The 23,264-nt window shown below is 43.4% G+C and overlaps 1 protein-coding gene across 4 annotated transcripts in view; it reads right to left on the bottom strand.

Annotated features, from left to right (window-relative positions):
* NRXN1 (neurexin 1) overlaps positions 1-23,264 on the bottom strand; it is a 2,509,029-nt gene that overhangs the window by 893,351 nt on the left and 1,592,414 nt on the right. For 2 of the 4 annotated variants that reach the window (XM_029593413.1, XM_029593412.1), the window contains exon 1: positions 15,449-16,361. The exons of the other annotated variants lie outside the window; for them this stretch is intronic. In XM_029593413.1, coding sequence (XP_029449273.1) covers positions 15,449-15,668 — 220 coding nt within the window. In that variant the 5' untranslated portion in view covers positions 15,669-16,361. Of the gene's footprint in view, positions 1-15,448; positions 16,362-23,264 lie in introns of those variants that run through there. 4 annotated transcript variants of the gene reach the window in all.

Consider the following 23,264-nt stretch of genomic DNA (forward strand, 5'->3'; position numbering starts at 1 on the left):
TGCAAAGAATCCATCTTAGAATTAACACAAAAATATTAAATCCCCTGAACCAGGAGGCAATCAACAAGGCTAAATTAAAAACATAAATCTCACAATACATTGAAAAGGCAATTGAAAAAGAAAACTGAACTTGGCTCCACCCTTCTTTTTTCAGGCTGTACTTCCCCGGAGAAAAAAGGGTGTTCCCCTTATCTTATGCAACACTATTACTTTACCTCAAAACAAAAGGAAAAAAGAACTCCACTCTTCTTTTTTTCTTTTTTTTAACGACCAGCCCTACTTTGGGGTGGGTTCTGGATTGGTCTGGCAGGACTAAAGGAAAGGAAATTAACAGGCATGAGGTAAATTTAATTTCTCCTTCCTAGTCATCCAAGACAGACCAGTCCAGAATATTGGGATGTAACTAAGGAATACCTGTCCTGGGTGGGTGTGACCTACAGCTGCCTTCAGGACCCTCATGGCAAATGCCATATCTTCTCTTTCCTGAAGATCTAATCTGGAGTATCTCAAAAATGAGTGTAGGGAGGCTCATGTAGCTTCCTTGAAGATTTCTGTGAATGATACTGACTTGTATTCTACCCAGGATGCCACCTAGGCTCTTGTTGAGTGTGCCCTTACACCGTCTTGGACTGGCTTACCTCTCGACATATAGGCCGATATTAGGGATGTGAATCATTTTTTGACGATTTAAAACAATCGTGAGATATATTTTAAATCGTCAAAAATCGTTAGAGCCGCGATACAATAGCAATTCCCCCGATGTATTGATTTATCGTCAAAAATTCGTAAATCGGGGGAGGGCGGGAAAACTGGCACACCAAAACAACCCTAAAACCCACCCGTATGACATAGTGAGGGCAAAAGTAGCGCTGGTGCCATTTTGAATATTGGCAATACGGCCCGAGTGCAGGAGGTCGCTCCTGGACCCCCGCTGGACTTTTGGCAAGTCTTGTGGGGGTCAGGAAGCCCCCCCCAAGCTGGCCAAAAGTCCCTGGGGGTCCAGCGGGGGTCCGGGAGCGATCTCTTGCACTCGTGACATCGGGTGACAGGAACCAAAATGGCGCCGGCGCTACCTTTGCCCTGTCATATGGTAAGGGCAAAGGGCTACCGGCGCCATTTCTATTAACGCAGCCGTGGCCCAAGAGCGGGAGATCACGCCGGGACCCCCCACTGGACCCCAGGTAATTTAAAACATTTTGGGGGGGTTCGGGAGGGTGGGGGATTTGTTTTAAAGGGTCGGGGTGGGTTTTAGGGTTGTTTTGGTGTGCCGGTTTTCCCGCCGATTTACGATTTGACGATTTTTTAACAAAAATAACCATGACGATCAGATTTCCCTCCCCCCCCCAGCCAAAATCGATCGTTAAGACGATTGATCACACGATTCACATCCCTAGCCGATACTAGACTCCTTAACCCAGAGAGCTATGGATGCCTTGGAGGCCACTTCTTCTTTGTGTGTCCCTGCAAACAATACAGCAAGCCTATCTGATTTCCTAAAGGTGTTAGCAACCTTCAGGTATCTTAAAATAGCTCATCTCATGTTCAAGAATGGGAGCTCTTTCCTCCAATCACCACAGTCCTTCTTCCTGAATCTGAATAAAACCATTCCTAATTCAGATGGAAATCAGAGACCACCTTCCTAAAAAACAATGGAACGGGTCTAATCATGACTTACTGTCTTGAGAAGGACAAATAGGGGTATCTGCAAAATAATAGCTGTAATTCTGAGATTCTCTTTGCCGAACAGATTTCCACCAATAGCACCATCTTTAAATAAGTTCTTTTATACAGTCTTGCCTTAGAGGCTCAAATGGGGCCCCTGCTAATGCTCTCAGGACCAAGTTCAGGTCCCAGGATAGTACCAGCAGCCTTATTGGAGGGCACAAGGGTTTTGCTCCTTTCATGAAATGGACTACTTGCAGACAGGAGACCAAGGACGAGCCCCTAATTTGCTCCCTGTAACATGTTATAGCTGCAATCAGCATTTTAAGCAAATTGACTGCTAGACTCTTGTCTAGCCTATCTTGGAGCAATTATAGAATTACTGACATATTGGGCTGGATTCACTAATGCCACAAGGCATAGTGAATCCCGAGGTAACGGGATGCGGGGGGGGGGGGGGGAACAAGGGGTTGCCCTGCGCTAGCCGGCAGCGATCGCACCGTGGCGGTGTGATCGCTGCTGGCATCGTGCCAAAGAACTATACCATAAAAGGTGCAGTTATTCGGCGCGAAAATGACAGCGAAAAGTATGCGTACCTTTTGCTGTCTGGGAAATCTTCGCAGAGTCGTTCCCGGTGATGCCCCGGCTCCTCCTCTTCTGGGGCCGACTCCGCCCCAAGCTAGCTATCGTGTGTGCGATAGCTTTAGAAAATGACCCCCATTGGCTCTGACTGGTAGCACTTACCTCTGTTTACATCACTTTTCAAAGATCCTCCAAATTCTAATGTAGATAAGTGTGACCCGGCTTTGCCTATCACTAATATATTGCCCTTTAGTTATGTGGAGGGTTGTTATTTTTTTTTGGGGGGGGTGGTCCTCCCCCTGCTGTATTCCCACCTTTTTGTGGGCTAAGAAATATAAATTTTCCCCTGAGCATATGATCTTGGTCATTGCCTTTCCCCAAAAGGACTGATCAGGAAGGATCTGCCTCCTTCCCTGGTAGATGGTGCTCGAGGAGAATTGGAGATTTTGAGAGTGATGTGTTGAAGATTGACGTTTTGGATGATTTTGGCAGTTTTTTGAATTTTGAACCAGTTGCCTGAGAGAAAGGCAAAGCCCTGCTATCTTGAAGGGCTGTGGTCTGGATTTTGTCTTTGCTACCAGTCTTCAGCAGAGGTTGAAGAGTGTTGGAGTTTTGAGGCTGGGATTTTTGCAGAGACTTCATAGAGTTATCTCTTTTTGAACAAGGGGTTTTGTTATTTTTCCAACCCGCGTTTCATGCAGGAACTTGAGAGAGGTTATCCTATCCTTCAGTAGATAATAATTCTAGACTTGAACACTGGTTCATTTGGGAGAAGAACAACTAGGGAATTTACCATGGACAAAGAGACTATTGCTTTTTTTATAATGATTTTTCTGATGCTGTTCCTAATGTCTTACTTACTGGCCTGGATTCTTATTTTCAAACTTTAAGTATATTTCCTTTAACCACCATTCTTGGACTCTATGGTTATTTGCTACCTGAATCCTCAGGGGACATATTTCCCCATTGGCCAGCAATGACAAGGAAGTGTAAATTTAATGACTGTGTCCATGACTTTACCGCACCTGAATGAATCCTGGTGTCTCCAGGGGCTCTTGCAAGGCATGTATAAGAAAGGAGAAGTATGGATCATAGAAGAGCAGCCTGAGGAACTTTGTGAGCCCCTACATTCACTAATAGGGTTGAGATTACCAGTACTGAGAAATGCTTTTTACGAAGACTCTGCCTCTCAAGAGTCATGCCAAAGACAGAATGGTGTTAGATCTTCCATGACTTCTGGCCCCTGTTTGAAGAGATCTTTTGTTGGGTGAATTCCAATGGTTTCTCTACCTTTAGCCTGGTCAGATCTGCATCTTGCCCAGTCTGGGACTACCAGGTTAACAGTCCCCTGATGGTCCTCGATCCTTCTCAAAATCCTTCTGATGATCGGTCAGAGCGAGAAGACATATAGTATGATGTCTGTGGGCTAGCGCTGTATCAGTGCATCTAGTCCTCTCATCTCTGCTTCTTTCTTTTGACTGAAGAACTCCTTTGCCTTGACATTTTTTCACATCACCATTAGGTCCTGCTGAAGGCACACCCATCTGGCTACTATATGGCTGAATGCCTCCTCTGTTAATTCCCACTCCCTTGGGTCTAAGGTCTGCCTGCTTAAGAAGTCTGCCTGAACATTGTTCATTCTGATTATATGGCATGTCAAGATCACTAGTAGGTGGGCTTCTGCCCACTCCATCAGTAGTTCTATTTAGTTTGCTATCTGATGGTTCTTGTTCTACCCTGCTTGTTCACATAAGGAAGTCTGGCAAATTTTCCTCCAATATCAAATTTAGCCAGGGTCTCTAAGTTACTAGAGAAATGAGTAGTGTTACAAATTGAGGAGTTCTTGACATTGTAATAAGGTACTTGATGCACAGTACTTAGGAATCAGACAGGGTTGTGGAATGGAATGTCTGTTGGTTTCTTTATTTGAGAAAGTACTTCACATATTATTATATAAGGGTCATTCCATGTTGTTGGTGCAACTTGACGTAGCTCTAGCCTTTGATTCAGTAAATCATTCTACTCTTGGTTTGATTCATATCTGTCAAAGTAGACTCGGCAGATTGTTATAGATCATAATTCCTCTAGGCATGTGCCTTAGTTTAAAATGACATATAAATATGAATTGAATAGGGGATCAATTAATTTCTTTCGTGGGGCCCCAAAAATGAATTGAGGGAGCCCCATGAATTAAATGAATCCTATTTGTTTCATTTGTTTGAAATTAAATGATTTCTATAAGCCATTATAGTCAATGGACTCATAGAAATCAAAGGGCGAGCAATAGGTGTACAGTTAAAAATTGAAACAGTTTAGAGCAGGCAGTCAGAAGACCTGGGTAGGATGGATGTGTTGTCAAGGAGACAACAGGGATGACATACCACAGTGAAGCAATTTGCCAATTGGATCTATCGCAGCACACCAGGTACAGTGACGCTGTAGACTTGAAGACTGAACATGTCAGAGTTTTGTAGTGCATGCATTCTGAAGGTATTGTCTGGAAGCATCTGCTGTTTGAGCTCTCTCTGAGTACAAAGTTTACTTTTCCCAATCAATGTTTTCACTATTGCCCATTTTATGGTTTGTTACTGTGCCAGTCAATCTCACAAAAGTGGAAAGCAGTAAGGAAGCACTGCATCTGAAGCTCTGTGTTTCAGATCAGACTTCTATTGCTTATTATTCCCTTTTTTTTTGCTTTGTGGTGACTGGATACAGAGTGTTGAGTTGCTTGCAGAGCTGGTACTGATTTGGTCTCTGAGCAGTGGGCATTCTAGGCAGTGGGCACAAGGGGAGCACTGAGGACAGGGTAGAGACTGAATCAAACCAGGCTGTGTTGTGAAGCCTGTCAATGTTATAGAACAAGTGCCAGCAGCAGTGTGATATTTAGTGCAGCAGTGTCTCTGTGTTGCCCACACATACCCATCAGCATGGCACTGGCACAGTTGGTGTGTATTACAATACTACTGCAAAATTTTAAATCATTTTAATCCTTACTTCCCAGTGACAGAATCAGTCCTGTCAGGGATAGGGAAAGGCAAAGCAGCAAGAATCCAAAAAGTAGTGCTGACTTAGGATGCTATTCCCACTTTGTGTGCCAGTTCGCCACTAGAAATGCCATCAATGGTTCATGTCACAGTGCCCTCTTTTGAAGCCTTGAGGTGTTCTTCCCACACTTGCTTTCTTCTTGGTTTGTTATACTGGGCTGTTTTATTCCCAGAACAAAAATCTGAAAAAAGTCAGTAAAAGACACTGGTTTCACTACCAGGGCACAGTAGAACTTTTAACTTCCATAATTCTTCCTTTCCTCCTAAAATCTCAGCCTGGTTTTCCTACCCCATTGAGAATGATTGATTATACTGGGGTGGTTTTCTTGTGCAAAAAAATCCCATTCTAAAGAACAAAATAGAGGCATAAGAAAAAAAAAATGCTCGGCTAGCTATTTTTATGTTCTGAATGTGATAACAGTTAGAATAATGTGAGATTTCATGAAAAACCAAAAAATCAGGAAATTGAACAGCCTGAAGTCAGCTAAATAATATGGAAAACAGTTAATAAATAAAGCAGCCCTCACCACTTCCTAGAAAACCACACCACAATCATTAGAGAAACCATTGCCATATACTGAATGTGATATCATTTTCATTTGGAAAGCCGATTTCACAAGAAAATCCAAATTCCACCCTGCACCTTGGGGATCTTTGCACCAATCAACCTTGCTTCCATGCCCAGACCTTGAACCTTGCAGTTCTTTTTAGCCACTGTGCCTTGCTGTCATAACCGAGATCTTATATCTTGCAATTCTGGGGAGGGGGGCAACATTGTACCTCTCATGTTGCTTTGGAGTCTTGAAGCCACTCTGTGCTGCTTGGCCCTTTCATCTGTACCTGCCTTGGGTTTTTTTTCTTCCATCTTTTCTGCATCTTTCCCCCTTCATGCTGCTGATGCCACTTTTGGTGCCAGGTTGCCACTCGAGGTACTATCAAGGGTTCATGTCACTGTTGTTGATGCCCTCTTTTGGAACCCTGGGGCATTCTTCCAATACTTGCTTTGCTTTCTTCTTGGTTTGTGTTACTCTGGCCTGGGGTGTTTTGTCCCCAAAACAAAACTTTGAAAACAGTCAATAAAGATAAAGTTTTCACTACCATGGCATAACACTTGTTCTCGACTACTTCCTTTTCTTCATCCCCTACACAATCTCTGTCTGGTTCTCTCTGATGGTTGATTTCATTAAGATGATTTATTTAAAAAAGGCCTCATTCAGGGGAAGAAATACAGATGCTCAAGAGAAATTTACTGTACTAAAGGACATAAGAGATTAGAGTACTAAGAGAGAACATGCAAAACCACAAATTCAGGAAATGTGAAGCCCCAGTTCAACTACTGAATATAGAAAACATTTTCTATAAAAAAAAAAAAAATTGACAACCATAAACCCCCTGTCTTTGTGAAACCATTTCCATGTACTAAATGTAATATAATTTTCATTTGGAAAGCCCATTTCACAAGAAAATCCAAATTCCACCCTGTACCTTGTGGATCTTTGTGCCACTCAAACTTGCCTTCATGCAGTTCTCTTTGCTACTGTGCCTTGCTGTTGTACCTCCGACCTTACATCTTGCTGATGGGGGGGGGGGGGGGGGGGGCTGCTTTTCACCTCTCATGTTACTTTGGAGTCTTGAAGCCATTGTTTGTGTTGCTTGGCCCCTTTATCAGTGCCTACTGTGAGATTTTTTTTTCTGCCACCTTTTCTGCTTCATTCCACCTTCATGCTGCTTTAGGATGCAATTTCCACTTTGGGTGACAGTTTGCCACTTGAGGTACCATCAGTGGTTCATGTCATTGTTTCTTGTGCCTTCTTTTGGAACAAAAAATGTGAAAAACGTCAATAAAAGACACCAGTCTAATCACTACAAGGGTATGGTGGCACCTGTTCCATAGTTATTCCTTTCCTTCTAAAATCTCAGCCTGGTTCTCCCATCCCATTGAGAATGATTGATTATACTGGGGTGTTTTTTTAATCTTAAAAAGCCCTCATTCTGAAGGGCAAAATAGAAGCACAAGTCAAAAAATGCTCAAGACACAACATTTTGATGTCCTGAATGTGATAACAGAGTATTGCGAGAGAGATTTCATGCAAAACCAGAAAATCGGGAGATGGAACAGCCTGAGGTCAGCTAAATAATATGCTTTTCTAAATAAAGTAGCCATCACCACTTTCCAGGAAAACTATACAGCAATAATTAGAGAAACCAATGCAATGTACTGAATGTGATAACATTTTTAATTGGAATGTCTATTCTACAAGAACATCTGAATTCCATCCTGCTCCTTGGGGGTCTTTATGCCATGCAGCCTTGCTTCCATGCCCAGATCATACAACTTAGAGTTCTCTTTGCCACACTGCCTAGCTGTCAGACCCCAGACCTAACATCTTGCCAGTTGGGGGTGGGTTGGGGCTGCATTGCACCTCTTATGGTGCTTTGGAGTCTTCAAGCCACTCTTTGTGCTGCTTAGCCCCTTTATCAGTGCCTGCCTTGCAGGTTTCTCTGACACCCTTCCTGCTTTCTTAGGATACGAATGCTACTTTGGGTACCAGTTTTCCTGTTGAGATGCCATCAAGTGCTCATGACACTGTTACTGGTACCCTCTTTTAGAGATGGGGTTTTCTTCACACTTTTTCTGCTTCTTTGCTCCTCTCATAGTAACTTGTGAAATTCTGCCAATGCTAATACCCATTTGCCCCTTTACGGAGTCATAGGTTATTAATGGCATTTTCTGTGCCACTATCTAGTCTCTTCAGTGTTTCTAGGTACCTTGGAGCTCTTTTCCCCTTCTGTTGATTTCTTCCCACAAGTTTTAAGATAATTGATTAGAAAACACCTAATCTGGAGCCCAATATAGGCTGGAAATTACCTGAAAGTGCTTCCCTCATTGACTTTAATGGCAAACGAAAACAAATCAAATTAAAAAAAACAAATACATGTTTTGTTTTGAAACTAAAGAAATGAATTAGGGTCCCCACAAAATGAATTTTCAAATGTAACAATTTTTTTCTTGCTGCACTCCCCTAAATTGAATTCCTCTTCTTGGTGAGTGGTAGCATCGGGAGTTCTGCAAGATTCTTCTTTATCATCAATGCTCTTTATCTGCAGCGTACTTGTTGTATTGTTTCAAACCCTCAGGATTCCATATTACATTTATGCAGATGATTTACAATTTATTCTGCCATTTGCTTCAGATAACATGCTACCAGCGTGCAGGGTTTTGGAATGTATGACTGCAATTCAATCATGGTTGAATCAACATAAACTAGTGCTAAATGTCAAAAGACTATGATTTCATATATTAGTCATAAATACATGGGGGAGTTGCATGAGATGAAATTTGGTGATATTGCAATACCCATCGTTACTGGAGCGAGAAATTTGGGAGTACAATTAGATTTGCAGATGATTTAATACCACATATTAAGTCAGTAGCAAGGGCTGCCTTCACAAAATTACAAATGATTCGCCCTCTAAAGTCTTTATTATCCCCTGTAGATTTCCGCTCAGTAGTCCAGGCACTGGTGCTTTCCAAGATAGATTATTGCAACACTTTATTTATGGGGTTACCTAACAAACTGCTTCAGGTATTACAATTAATACAAAATGGGGCAGCGAGGGTCATTACAGGTGCCAAATATAATGATCATATTTCATCCATATTAGTAGTTTTGCACTGGCTTCCAATTGCAGAAAGAGTAAAATTCAAGTTATTGACCGTAGTCTTTAGATTATTTTATTATGACAATTTTCCCACTGCGGATTGTATTCTTTGGTTTGTTCTGACTACAGGTAGCTCACTGTGTTCTGAAGGATTAAATTTGCTTAGGGTCCCCCCCCCCCTCCTATAAATTACAACAAATTAATGAAGAGCCGTCTCCAAAATTGGGCCTGTGCTTTGAAATGAATTGCCCTCGACAGCTAAAGCTTTCAAGGACAAATTCTTTAGAAAGAAATTCAAATCTATCTTTTATACAAATGTTTCTGATGCTGAATTTTGAACTGCTTTTATATTAGTAATTAAAGATTATGGATATGAATGTCTGATTGTTTAATATGTATGAATGTCTGCACTATTACATGCATTGATCAATTTGTTATTGGAATTTGCAGGATACAAGTATAATAGATAGATAGATAAATAGTGCCACCATAGCAGGCTATGTTTATTTATCTATCTGATAGAATCCTGACTGCTTTCCCCTTGATTTTCAGTAGAAAGATTTTCAGTGCTAACCTGATCACCTGGGCTTCTAATCTGTTTATAGCATATGATGTCTCTCCCACTGTCCTTGCACTACATGGCCATAGCAGTGCACTCCCCAGTCTGTTTTGCTTGTGTCTGTGGTTACCTCGTTGCAGTGAGGAGGTTCCAAGTTCAACCCTTTCTCCTCTTTGCCTGCCATGTGATGGGCAAGGGTTATTCAAAATCCCTACTTTTGGGGGGACCACCTGGACGACAAGCTCCTCTGCAAGGGGTACATATGGGCCCTCGCTTACGGGACCACTTTGATAGCTGCTGCCATTGATCCCCAGCACATGTAGATATTTCCAAGCTCGAGGAGCTGCTGATGCCAAAATCTCTCTGACCTGTCATTGGAACTTATCAATCTGCTCACTTGTCATGAACACTCTCCCCTTCCTTGCACTCAAAGTGTGGTTGCACCATGGCTCAATACAAAGGCAATATGAAATTTTCCTTGCTATTCTCCATTCGTTTTTGGCTCATTCCTAGCATTCTATTCGCTGTTTTGAACACTGCCATACACTGAGCCAGCACATTGGTAAATAGGCCCCTCGGACTCTCAAGGCCTGTTAACAAAGTTATTTCCCGTAGACACAGAATGGAAGAAAAAAGCCTTTGTAAATCAGGCCCAAGACTTACAGTGCAGTAGATGCACCATTTTTGCGTCCCTCCTTTTGAAATGCTTCTGCTATGTCAATGTCCTTTTGTAGATGTGGTCTCCAGAACAGAACATCGATCTGAAGGTGCAGTTTCATCAGAGACTTGTAGAGGGATAACATTATTTCCCTCTTTCTACTAGTGGCCCTGCTCTTTATGAAAACAAGTACACTACTATTAGCTTTCTCAACTGCTTTGTCACTGGTTTGTAAATATGCTGCCAGTCTGATACAGGCAATACACCAACTGACATTGTAAATACGCCCCACTAAGAGGGGGGAGTCTGCAGACTGGCAAAAGTTTGCAATAACACACATTTTGCCCAATATTTTAATTTCCCTGCAGTTTTAGAGAGAAATAAATCCCTAGAGTTGGGGGTGGGGAACCTAACTGGTTTACATTAGTATTCAGACCCTCTTTCCAGAGCTCACCATGATGTAAAAATGCGTCCCCAGCCAGCTTTTACCTTTGAATAGTACAGACAAAAAGACAACCAGCACTGACTGAGCCCAGGGCTTCATCTTGTGGCTAAGGTGAGCCTTCTCATGGCTCCTCAGGGCCCCTAATGTTCCATACTAAGAGGCGTGACCCAATTAAACAGAAATAGTACCCTCTTGTCTATAATGGAGATTCTTGGAGTGGGGAGGGGAGGAATCATGTGTAACCCAAGCAAAGAACAGATAATTCAGCTAATTATGAAGGTTTTCTATTGCATAAGGAAAATAAGATCAGGATCCAATTTCTTTTTAAGGAAACTATGAAATGACTGTATCAATTCACGGAAGTCACCACGGGAATGACCTGATATTGCAAGATGTTTTTCTCATGGTGCCAGACTATATGCATGTTATGCAAATGGATTCCATGCTAATTTCCACATTAAAAAGCTGGCAAGAAATTGCTAGTTTTTCACAAAGAAAGTTAACTACTCCTCACTGAGGCGCAGCAACATTTCGCAGGAAATCGCCCACTTGCGCAATTATCTGTGCAATATTTAACTTCTGCAGAATAGCTAAGAAGCTGATTTACATGCTTTTTTCAGCTCATTAGCGATCCTGCTTGCAATGAGCGAGCAGGTTCAAAACAAAAAATAGCACACGCTATTTTTCGCAAAATGTGATAACCCGCACTGTTTGCCACTCTTGCACGCGTCATCGCTTTTGCGAACCCCTTCACGCTCTGATGCATCCGCCTCTCTGTGAAGTGCTCTTGATAAAGGCTACAAAAGGTTGAAAGGAAGATCTTGTCACTGAGATACCAGTGAATAGTTCAGAGACTATTTTGTTGCAGTCATGGTAACAAATGATTCTGAGGAAAATAGCTCTTTCTCAGTTAGACCTAACCATTACAGCTAGACAAATGGAAAGTTGCAATCTAAGAGTTTAATATTATAACTCCGAGGACTCATTCCTTGGTCAAAGCAGATTACATCGTCCTACTGCAGAAAGAACTGTTACCTGTAACATGTTTACCTTGATAAGTACTATTTGCCATCTCACTGCTGCATAATTTAAACTAATAATAATCATAATCATAATGCAGTATTTTAGCTGTCATTAGACTATAGATGTCACTCTTCCCTTTTACAAAACAAGTGAATAAATATGGGTTTTCTGTTAAATAATTTTGAAATATTAAAGCACATGATTTCAACACAAATTTATTGGAAGTCCTACTACGTGCCAAAAAATGTACAACAAAATCAGATCTTTTCAACTGGAAAACACAGAGAAGAAATGTAGAAGCAAATTGCTCTCTTCAGCAACAAAACATCCACATTTCCAGGCTATTGCTATCATCACTAATCATTCACAACTGAAGATAAGAAAATCCTGGCCATGTCAGTAGCAAGTTCTTTTCAAGTCAAAATATACTGAGGATATAAAGTTGGTTTTTTTTCCGCTAATTTTACCCAGTGCAATTTTTATGTTTCTGTTGCATACCTTACTGAGTGGAATCCAGATATATTTAGCTTTGTGTTTTCTGCTAGAAAACAAAACTGCAACCATCAGATTACCTGAAGGTGCCTACAGGCCTTGCCTTGCTGACTGTAGTAATGTGGCCTCCTGCAGCACAAAACAATGCAATGCTCAATCATGGGAAATGGGAGATTAAAGCAAAATATAAGCCCTATTAATGTCCCACTACAGAGAACGTGTGCCCTTCTGTAAGCAGTATGGACAGTAAACTGACTTAAGCACAACCTGATTGCAATTAATGTTCATGAAATGTGGCTCTGATTGGCATGCAAGCAATCCAAAATCATCTGGTAATTTGACTATCTAGCATCACTGATAGCTTTTTTCGAATTTTTCCATGGGTTATTCTGACAATTTTGTTACACTAGCAAGATAACGATTCTACAGTACTGTGTCATGCTTAGGGCCCTGCCTAAATTACAAGATGAAATTCAGAGTTGCAGCCAAGACAAAATCAACTGTGGAAAAATAAATATTTTATTTTTATAGCCTATTATTAAAAACAATCTTACTTTTCTGCAATTCTATCTGTTTTGTCCGCTACTCAGCTGCAACTATTTGAACTTTATCCCACAAGTTAGGTTGGGCTGTAGTCATCAGGATAGAGCTGGAAAAAATGAAGTCCACTGCACAGTATCAGAATACAATGGAATTTGCATGCAACACCTTCTCAGCCAAAAAATGATAAAAGGATATTATAGCCACAGTTACAAACGCACTTCATTGTCTAATGCCCACTTCATAATTTCTAATATCCAAATGACATTTTAATTCTTTTAAATTATATTTTACATCTGACTTCATTAAGCTGCACTAATGGCCTATCTAGTAGAACATTAAAGTGGGGTTTTAATCTGAGTAGTCTGATTAGCCCACGTTACTTTCCTGTTTAAGGCAAAGCTGGATAGTTTTGGAAAACCTCAAATTAGTAAGATCTGATGGAAACCAAATTTAAAAGTACTTTGGTACTGGGGTGGGGGGAGGGCGGGAAAAAGAAAGTTAAAGATGATGGTTGGGGTTTTTAACAGCTGCTGCACAGCTCAAAAAACACTGCTTCAGTCACTATGTATGATTTTCAGTTACATATTTCCTACTGCCCTGACACTCTAATTTCAAGGAAATGTCACTTACAAATATTTTTGAAGAATCTATTCCAGGCTGTTTTCTCACAGAATATTTCACTACATCTTGGTGTGAGTCACCAAGTACTCAAGGGGAATGTCTAGCAAGTAGTGAAATGTTTTGTGACCCCATGAATGCACATTGTGCCACAATAAATGAAGAAAACAACAACTGATGTAGCCACCTGTAGTATACTTATGACAAATACATAAAGGGGCCTAGCAGCTCTTAATGGAAAAATATTACTACCTTGGGGACCAGGTGATCTTGACAAACATTATAACCTTTTTCTCTCAAGAACTCTTAAAAGGTATTCGTCTATCCTAACAGCTTGGTTGCATAAAGTGTCTGTTGTTTAGCACATCTTCCAATGACAGACCACAACTGTCTAGTTTTATCATTTTGGCATTATTAAAAATAGTTTAAGACTGGGGTACTTTTCGTCCCAGGCTTCTTTCCAGCAAAAAAAAAAAAATATATATATATATAAATAAATAAAAATGCAAAATTTCCTAATGACTTCATGTGTGAAAGTGGGCCAGCATCCATAAATATGCAGAGGTTAACCAGGAGCTCTGCTCTGATACCTTGTAAGCCTTGTCAGTGACAATCCATGATAGTGTAAATGAAGCATGACAACATGAGAAAATGAAGAAAAATGAAGCCACATATTCTCATCAGAAACCACTAGTTTGCAACAAAGATAGGAGTGCATTGTTGTAAATTACTGAAATGGAACTGAACTCATTTCTTCTAGTCACTGCTTTAAGTTTGGCAGGCATTTTACAACCAAAATATAAGACATAAAAAGGGACAGATTATAAATTAGAATATAAATGTATATCATCTATTAAAGGACAGGGAAACTTATTTTATCTTTATTTCTGGTTGTTCAGAAGACATGGGAAAATGTGTTATATAACAGTGACATATCGTTTTATGAATATAGGGCAGTTTCTCATCATTTTTTTAAAATATGCTTTAAAGGATCTCCCACTACATGCTTCCATTTCTCTCTGTTATACTGCAGATGTGTTTCATTCCAGATTTCAGATCTATTTCTTTTCAAACAGAGTTAGTTGGCTTGGTGATAATAATTCTTTACAGCCCTCAGCACCACACAGGTAAAGCCGACTAGTTTAGGAAATTATTTTCACTCCCTCTCCCTGTTCAAATCGTTTTAATGAAATGCTTACATAGAAAAATAAAAGAATATGTTAAAGCATAAAAAAAAGCTCAACCTTTAGTCCATTCAGACCTATTTATACTAAACATGATCATAGGGCTCTTTTTGAACAGTCAGATTTATATCAAAATGAAAGACACAGGGCAGAGAGACGGATAAGGTGCAACGGCAAAGACTGGAAAGAGGAGACGGAGATGAAAGCATTCCTCACTGCATTACAGTCTGATCTTAGCGTCTTCAGTCTTGCCGAGCCACCGTTACCCAACCAACAGTGCCTGGTGTACTCTTGGCACTGGATGCTCCTCCCTAGTCTCCGTCACCCGGAGCCACTGCTTCCCCGCGAGCGACAGGCGGCTGCCCCGTGACCCCTCCATCCCCACGGGCAGGGAGGTGACGGAATTCCGAACTTGGCTCTCCTCGCGGACAGGGTAGGGCAGGGAGGGGACGGGACGGGACAGACTCCTGTCCGCTCAGCAGACACCAACTAAAGCGTCCCAGCAGCCAAAGTTAAGGGTAGAAGGGGCTGAAGATGCAGCGCGCATGCGCGAGGTCTGAGAACGAGGCACTTCCTTCCCTCCAGACTCCCTCGGGCCCGTGGGGTGCGCGAGGCCTGCCTGCTGGTGCCATACCGCAAGCAACCTGCAGAGGGCGCCCTCGGCCTCTCCCCCCAAGTGGCCGGCCTGCAGGAGCAGAGCCAGTCTGGAAACTCACTTCAGGGGCTGTGAAAACTCCCGTTCCTCTGCCCGCCCCTTCTTGAGCCAAAACTTAGGAGGCCCCGGGAATGGATCCCGATAATGAAATTCATGGGCCCCACGCCACTCCATGGCAACCCCCTCCCCCCCCCCCCTTTCACTCTGCCTCCAGCCAGCGCACTAGCAACCAAGCAAGCAATCAAGCCGGTGGCTCCGGTTTACAAAGCAGCCAAACACATAAAGCGACCCGGCGAGCCGGGTGCCGGCGAGAGACCCACCGTGTCCGCCTCGCAGGGAGGCCGGCGACCTGTAGATAGCGATAGGCACAGCGAGGTGTTTGCCCCCGTGGAAGTGGTGGATGTGATGCGCTCCTCCCGAGGTGGCGGCGCCCCAGCTCGCTCCCAGCACGCCGCTGAGGGTCAGGGGCGCCAGCCAGAGGGCCAGGCGGAGGAGGCCCCCGGCCGCGGGGGCCGGCTCGCTGCCCGGGCTCAGCCCCATCCTGGGCGGCACGGCCAGCCGTCCCCAACCCGCACGCTTGGCCCCGCGCTGGCAGCCTGGATTTTTTTTTCAGCACGCCTTGCCCCCCAGCATGGCGGTTTTTTTACTTTTTGATCCTCTCTCCAGGCTCTCGCTTATTCTTTTCGTTCCATGACTTCCACTTTCAGAAGAACGAAAGAACCATCCAAACACAAAACAAAAAAACCCTGAAACCACATAGAGTCGTCCCAGAAAATCCAGTGTGCTCTCGGACTTCCTAACGTGGTGCTTGGGATCACTTAGAAACCTGCCAGTTTCAGCCACAGGGATCCTTTGTCATTTAGTATTCCACAGTTTTAAGGACTACAAACTGTACATCGTTTCCCTTGATGGATAAAAAATTGAACCCAGCCATCATAATCCACGGGGGTCATCCAATCGTTTAAATGTTAAGAAGATGCCACTTCACCAAAGCTGAGTGAGGAGCACAATTGATGCTCTGTCCCTTCATTCACTTTCCACTTGCTTGTAGTCCCAGAATAACCTCAGCACCGCTATGCAAACAGCTGCCTTCCCCCCCTTCTCCCAGCCATCGGGCTGCTCTGCCTGAATTGACAGTAATACCCGAGGATGTTTTTAGAGCATGGTGCACCCTTATGAAAGAAGCTGGGAGAAAACACGCTCGCGAAGAGAAGGCTATGCAAATCTGCAGTCTCCAAACAGCAAATCACCGAAGCTCGGATGCAATGCAGAGGAAGAGCCTAAGTTAAAGAGGGAGGCTGAATTGTGCGCGAGCCTTCTTCCTTCTCTCCCGTCTTACTCCTCGCCACCTTAAGCCGTGCCTATGCATTACAGCGCAGGGGAGCCGTGCGGGGCAGCGTTAGCCATTTCCAGGTGCCCTTCTCGCCCCAATTAGGAGCGCAAATGCTCCAGTGCCCCCTCCGAACAAGAGTTCCCCGGTTCCAGTTATCTTTGAAAGCTCACTTTTACGTCTTCAGACGAGAGACTGAGGGGGGGGGGGGCTTCAGCTCTCTCTTTTGTTCTTTCTCTAGTCAGACTAAACTTGCTCCGGCCAGGTGTTGGTAACCCGATCTACTAAAAAAAAAAACAAAAAAACAAAAACCGCCGTTTGCCACCAGCTTCCTTGTGCTAATGCGAGCCCCTCTCGGCGAGCATCTCTACTCGAGCATCGCTTCCGAGGAGCCGGTAATTGCACCTGTCACTCACCCAGAGTTCAGCCGGCGCGGCTCGCTGCGAGTCCAGTTATCTCGCGGCGCGCGCGCAAGAGAAGAAAAAAAAATACAAGATAAGGCACGAGCGGAGCCCGGGCTGGCGCGGGGCGGGGGAGCGGGGGAGGGGCTGCTGGGCTCGTTAGGGGCTGAATGAAATGCAGAAGCGGTCGCACAGCACTAACGGACGACCCCCCCCCCCCCCCTCTTGTCTCCGTCTCCCTGCCAATGCAATTAGGTATGTTGGAGAAGCAAAGATAACCTGGCAAAACTCTATTATGGTAGCGCTCTAATGCTGTTTCCTAACGTATAATAATCCTGGTAATTTGATCGGGGTGTCCCGGGGGACTGCAATTCAATTCGGCTCACGGTGTTTTCAGACAACCTTTCAGAGGGCTCGATTCAAATTGCAGTTATTGCAGATCGTTTAATTCTTTTCAACTACACGTCTCAAATTAAGAGGGCTGTGCGCTCCCGAACATTTATTCTAAGAGCGATGACTGATTCGGTGGGGTTTTTTTTTTTTTTTTCCCCTACTTGTACAGGATACCCAGACACGACCTTAGAAGCGTTTGGAGAGCAACATTAAGCGGGGTTTCGCTCGGTACCGTTTTCTGGTGGAAGACTTCCCCTTTTTTCCCCCCTCAGCTTTTCTCCGTGATGTTGCCAGGCTGATTCCCCCAGGAGAGCCATGTGTTTATCTTGACAGGTGTTAGTGAGATCGGCAGAGTCTCTCTGGAATTGTTACTGGCTGTTTGCAGGTACAGTAGAAAACATTAAGTCTGCAAACTAATGAACTTACCTCACTGCCTTTCTAAATAAAAGAAAGCAGCCAACAAGTTGGGTTAAGCTGCCGGCGCCTTCCTAACGAAGCCTTTGCTTGGGTGTGGGAGGTGGTCCTTGTCTTTCTTATCACATTTGCGATCGTCTCACTCTCTGCCGCTCCCGAAAATGTAAGCCGGCGCGCTATCAAGGCTGCCTTTCTGCCTAGGTGGGATTCAGTTAGCTGCTGGGACTGAATTAAAGATCGGCTCCAAACAAAAAAAAAAAAAAAACAAACATCAAATTCCAGCCAGGAAGTTCCTTGGAAATGGACAAAGGGAAAAAAAAAAAAGCGATCTTATCATCACTGCATTGCTGGAGCTGCTGCTACTTCTAAATGAAAGGGGATGACCTCGGTAGCCTACCTGGCCACTTGGCAGATTGGAAACATTTCGGAAGGGGGGAAGCCCCCCTCCCCCCCCCCTGGCCTTTGCCACGTTGCTCTCTAGGAGGAGCAGCAGCCTTGGCTCCGCTCCCTGAGATCCAGTGAGTGCGCCCTTGGGCCGCGGGCCGCCGCGATGGCTACGGCACTGGCATTCACTCCGGGAAAGGGGAGCATTGCTTAGGTGAAATGCAAAGGGAAGAAAGCATCATGAGGCGTAAACAAAGCCGCCTTCCCCCGGCGAAGGGCGCCCAGCCGGCTTTAGCCCTTTAGCGGGTACCTCCGAATAGAAAAGCGCACCCATTATTGAATGAAGTTCCTTTTATTGGGGGGGAGGGTCACTGTACATTTCTTTTTCCTCTTTTCTACTCACAGAGGTTCACTGGAGATTCTGGGAGCATTTTAGAATCGTTAATGATCGCTGTGGTTCTTTCTTTCTGGGAGGGAGATAGGGATGTGTGTGTTTGTTGTTTTGTTTTTTGGGGGGAGGGGGGAGGGTTGTTTACACCAGAAAAGAATTCAGCAGCCGAGCCCCAGCAGAGTGCTCAGAGGATGAATAAATTGAAAGGAAGGTACGCGTGGCTTCTCTCATTAAAGCAAGCGATCGGGAAGGAGACCAATTTCCTACTTTGGGGATTAAGGCAGTGCCCTCTTTTGTGCTCTTAAATCAAAGTTTTAGTTCTCTTTTTTTCCAGAGATTCTGCTTTCTCTAGAGTCACCGACGAGAGTGAAACAGAACACATCACTCACTTCTTTGCCAATCAATAAGCCCTTTGTGTGGGACTTCTTTCCTCAAGCCTATTGATAAAGCAAGAATATTTAAGCTAATACACACGGCCAGCCAAACAGTCTTGAAATGAAATGATTCTCATATAAAACATGAATTAGGTTCTTCTGCAGAAAGCAAGTACAGATGATCTTAAAATAGCAGCACATTCACGCTTATGTCATTGTATTAGAAACTAGGCACAGTATTGCATGTGTTGAAGGTTCGTTAAAATAGGCAGTTTTTCTTTGTGATTTCACATAAAAACAATAAAGTGCTTTTTTTTTTAATAAATGTTCATTAATGTGGCATAGATAGGGGAGCCTCTGCTCTATAGCATATCCCTCCTCTTTCTCACATCCTATAAACTGGGGCCAGTATTAGAAATCAGGTCGTTTCTATAAAGCACAATAGAACTGTTAGTGTTAACCTTGATTTCAGAATCTAGTAAATGCAAACAATAAAAGTAAATGTGACTATCATAAAGGCATATAGTTTGTGCTGAAAACTAGGCACATTACTGTATATAGAAGGTGCTGTAATTGCAACATTAGGTCATGCTGTTGGGAACGGATTTAATGTAGCTTTACATTGTTTCCACAAGGGAGTCCAATCACAAGAGTAAGAGCTGATTACAAAATCTAGAGAGATGTTTGGTGGCTACCGTTCACAGGGTCTGACCACATCTGCATAGAAGTCAAGAAAATATAGGTCCCAAATTATTTTGCAGGTGATCAATGTATTACTCGGTTGAAAAGAGGTCTTGAAAAGTGTGCAAGGCATCCAGATGCTGTATAGATCCATTTTGTGTATCTTGGTGTCCTTCTCCATAGGAAATATTTTCTAGGAGATTTCCAATGCAGAAATATTAAGCAGCTATGGACTGCAAGGCTGTAATTCCATCAAAGGCTTATGGTGACATCATGAATTATGAGACAATAGTAGAATGAGTGCTTTCTCAATGCCACTAAACTCCAGGGTGGAATTATATAGCCTTGTCAACTGTTAACAGAAACTGTGTATAATATAACAAGTATATAATATACTGATTTATTGTTTTATATAATAGTTATAAATCCTCTGGTTCTATCTTAGAATATGAGCTTGCTTAATTCACTGTCCCTTCACCCTATCACCTGCACTTCTTTATTTCTTGTCATAACCACCTCACTCTGTAATGGGGGCAGACAAAACACAAGGTGGACATCCTAAATGTGTGAATTATGAGTTACTGCTCACTTTTGCTTTAATTACCAGCATATTTTTGTTCAAAACTGCAGGTGAAGCTCAAGTTTTGGGGCTAGGATCAAAATGTTTTTTGTTTTGTTTTTTTGCATTGATTATATTGTATAATGTAATGATATTAATTATGGATGTTATGTTTGTATTTTATTGTTATACTGCAAACCATTTTGGGTCAGCCTGTTTGAGAAAGTGGTCTACAAATGTGAAATGAAATGAAAATAAAATGGAATCATCTCCAGCAATTTGCATTAAATATCCTCCCCTGTCTGGGCTATTTCTACAACCTGATCCCACACGCTCTCTAAAGGCTTGTCAGGGCTCCCATTAACAACTGCATTTTTGTTGTAGTTCAGCCTTATTGTTTCACATTATTTATTTATTTAAATACTTTTGTTTCTGCTTTATGTTTGTTCCTTAGGTCTTGCAAAATTCAATAATGAGTAAGGAGGCACAGGAAAAAAAAATCCAAAAAAAGCAGCCACTAGGTCCGAATTGCCCAGCATTGTGGCTGCATGTGCAAGGTAGCACCCGAGAAATGTATCTTCTGTCATTGAATGAATGAATGAATGAATGAATGAATGAATGAATGAATGAGGCTCAGCAGACTCCAGGCAGCAGTTTCTGTGCAGCCAGTGTGGTGCAGGGGGCTGCAGGTGCCCTTCTCTTTGAAGTCGTTTTGCAGGTGAAGAGACAGAGAAAGGTTTAAGTCCGATGGGACAGAATGTGATGCATAAGAATTAGGTAAGAGAGGCTCAGATATGCACAGCCTGACTCCAACTTTGCATCTGGAAGCTGCAGGGCTAGCTTGGGGCTCAAAGCTAGATAAAGCATCTTGGTTCGGAGATGCCTTTCATTTTCCTTAAGGTGCTCTCTTTCCTTGAACCCAAGGTGAAGAGAGACACAAACTCAAGTGTACTAGAAATACCAGAGGAGAGGAAGCAAGGATTCTGGGTCTGGCTAGAAGAAGGGAAATATTTGTAGCAGGGCCCAAAACATTGATTGTGCTAGAGCATTTCAAACAAAGTTTCAGCCTGGGCTTATCCGAGGATTGGGAACCTTCGCTTTAAAATTACGGCTGCCTTTTCTTCCCCAGCATCCTGTCTGGAAAGACATCCTGCTACCCAGAGAGAGGGAGGGGGAAAGTGCACTTACTTCACTTTTCTGATTTTGTTACATAACAGAAAAAGAGTAAAGGGCCTAGGGACTAAAAGGCTTGTTAAAAGGTTTTGAGTGCACACCAGTAAAAATGTAACATATATGCTTAATACCACGTAACATGGAATTAACTACAAAGTCTTCCACTCTCAATACATGAAGCCTATTGAGGGGGCTGTGCAAGATTAGCATGTTTGAGGGCCAGCATGGTGACTCGGTGGCGGTACTGTGCACTACAATGCAGAGGCACCCAGGTTCCACTCCCACCTCTGCTCCAGTGTGCTGTGAAAGGCCTCAATCACAGCTCCCAGGAGGGAGGGTGTCATAGCAATTGCACAGCGGTGACACCTAGTGGCTGCATTCAGAGCCATGACTGCAAGGGCCCCGGCCGAGGAATGTTGCTGTATTGACTGGACTAAAATAAGTCGGGGGGGGGGGGTGTTAAAATAGTGGGGGAGAAAACTGGGTAGTTGCGAATGAAAGCTCTTGTAGCCAGATACCAGCCCTATGAAAGGGCAGTTAGCACTGGAGATTTCATAACCCCCCCTATCACAAGCAGAGAGGGGGCTCAGCAGCCCAAACCTATCTCTCCCCCATCAGCCTTCCTCCTACTTGGACCTCTCCCCAGCAACAAATAACTCTCTTTATAGACTCCCCCCCCTCCCCTCCAACCTTTGCAAAGGACCCCCCTGCGCATCTCAGGACTACCTAAATCTTCCCCCTCCACCAAAGGCTTATTCACTTTTTCCAGAGTTTCAGGTAAGAACGAAGCTGGAGAGAACTCACCGTAGACCTGAAAAATGATATCCCCGCATGATCATCCTCAGGCAGGGTGGGCGAGAGCAGAGTTCTTGCCTGAAATTCTGAAAGATGTCTGGGGGAGGATGAGTCTGTTGAGGTGGGGGGTGTACTTGATATTTGCTGGGATGTGGTGGTGGGGGAGGGGAGGGGGGGGGGCTATGTTACATCTTGCTAGGGAGGTTATAAGATTGCTGAGAGGGGTGGTAATGTTATGTTGAGGCAGTCCTTGTGCAAACTAGCCCTTTCACATTAGGCTGATCAGCCCAGGGCATTTTGATTTGCAATGTGCAGTGCATGCACTCTGAAATTTTACATCTGGTTTGAGACAGCTGTTAATTTTGGGCCTTGGCTGGCGCACACACAATAATTCCTAGAGAACACTATTTTGCACAAGCTTGCTAAAACCTAATTTACATCCAACACTGCCTAATTAACTATGTAGGTATGCAATTCATTTAGTCATATACCCACTAATGTGCTGGGGAATTGGTTCAGCATACATGGACCCCCTATGTGCCTTGTTTTTTAGATAAGTGAGGACTGTTAGAATAGTTATTACAAGGAAACCACGAGCAAAACTAACACAAACTTACAAAATCTCACATGGAGAAAAATACTACCCTGTGCAACACACATGTTGTAAAGATTGGAGGGGGGCGTTGTATAATTTTGGCCCTTATAAATTAGTTGAAACAAGAATAATTTTCACATTAGGATGCCTTCAGTAGGTAAAATATTACTGCTTTACGAATTGTTTCTGTCAACTTTGGCTGTAGGACTCCTGTAGTCCACATAGATGTGAATCGGGCTTTAGATGATTGAAAATATTGGACGATATTATCAAAATCGTCAGAAATCGGGGGCTCCCGATAAGAGAAGCTCACAATTTTGTTCCTGGGGTTCTCTTATCGTTTTGGGGGAGGGCGGGAAAAACGGCACACCAAAACAATCCCTAAACCCACCCTGACCCTTTAAAACTGTTCCCTTAGCTTCCCCCACCCTCCCGAACCCCTCCAAAACTTTTTACAAGTACCTGGTGGTCCAGTGGGGGTCCCGGGAGCCATCTCCCGCTCTCGGGGCGCCGATGGCCCTTTGCCCTTACCATGTGACAGGGTATCCGTGCCATTGGCCGGCCCCTGTCACATGGTAGGAGCACTGGATGGCCCACGCCATTTTTAAAGATGGCGCCGGCGTCCATTACTCCTACCATGTGACAG

The sequence above is a fragment of the Rhinatrema bivittatum genome, chromosome 3, assembly GCF_901001135.1.
Source record: "Rhinatrema bivittatum chromosome 3, aRhiBiv1.1, whole genome shotgun sequence".
NCBI classification, from domain to species: Eukaryota; Metazoa; Chordata; class Amphibia; order Gymnophiona; family Rhinatrematidae; genus Rhinatrema; species Rhinatrema bivittatum.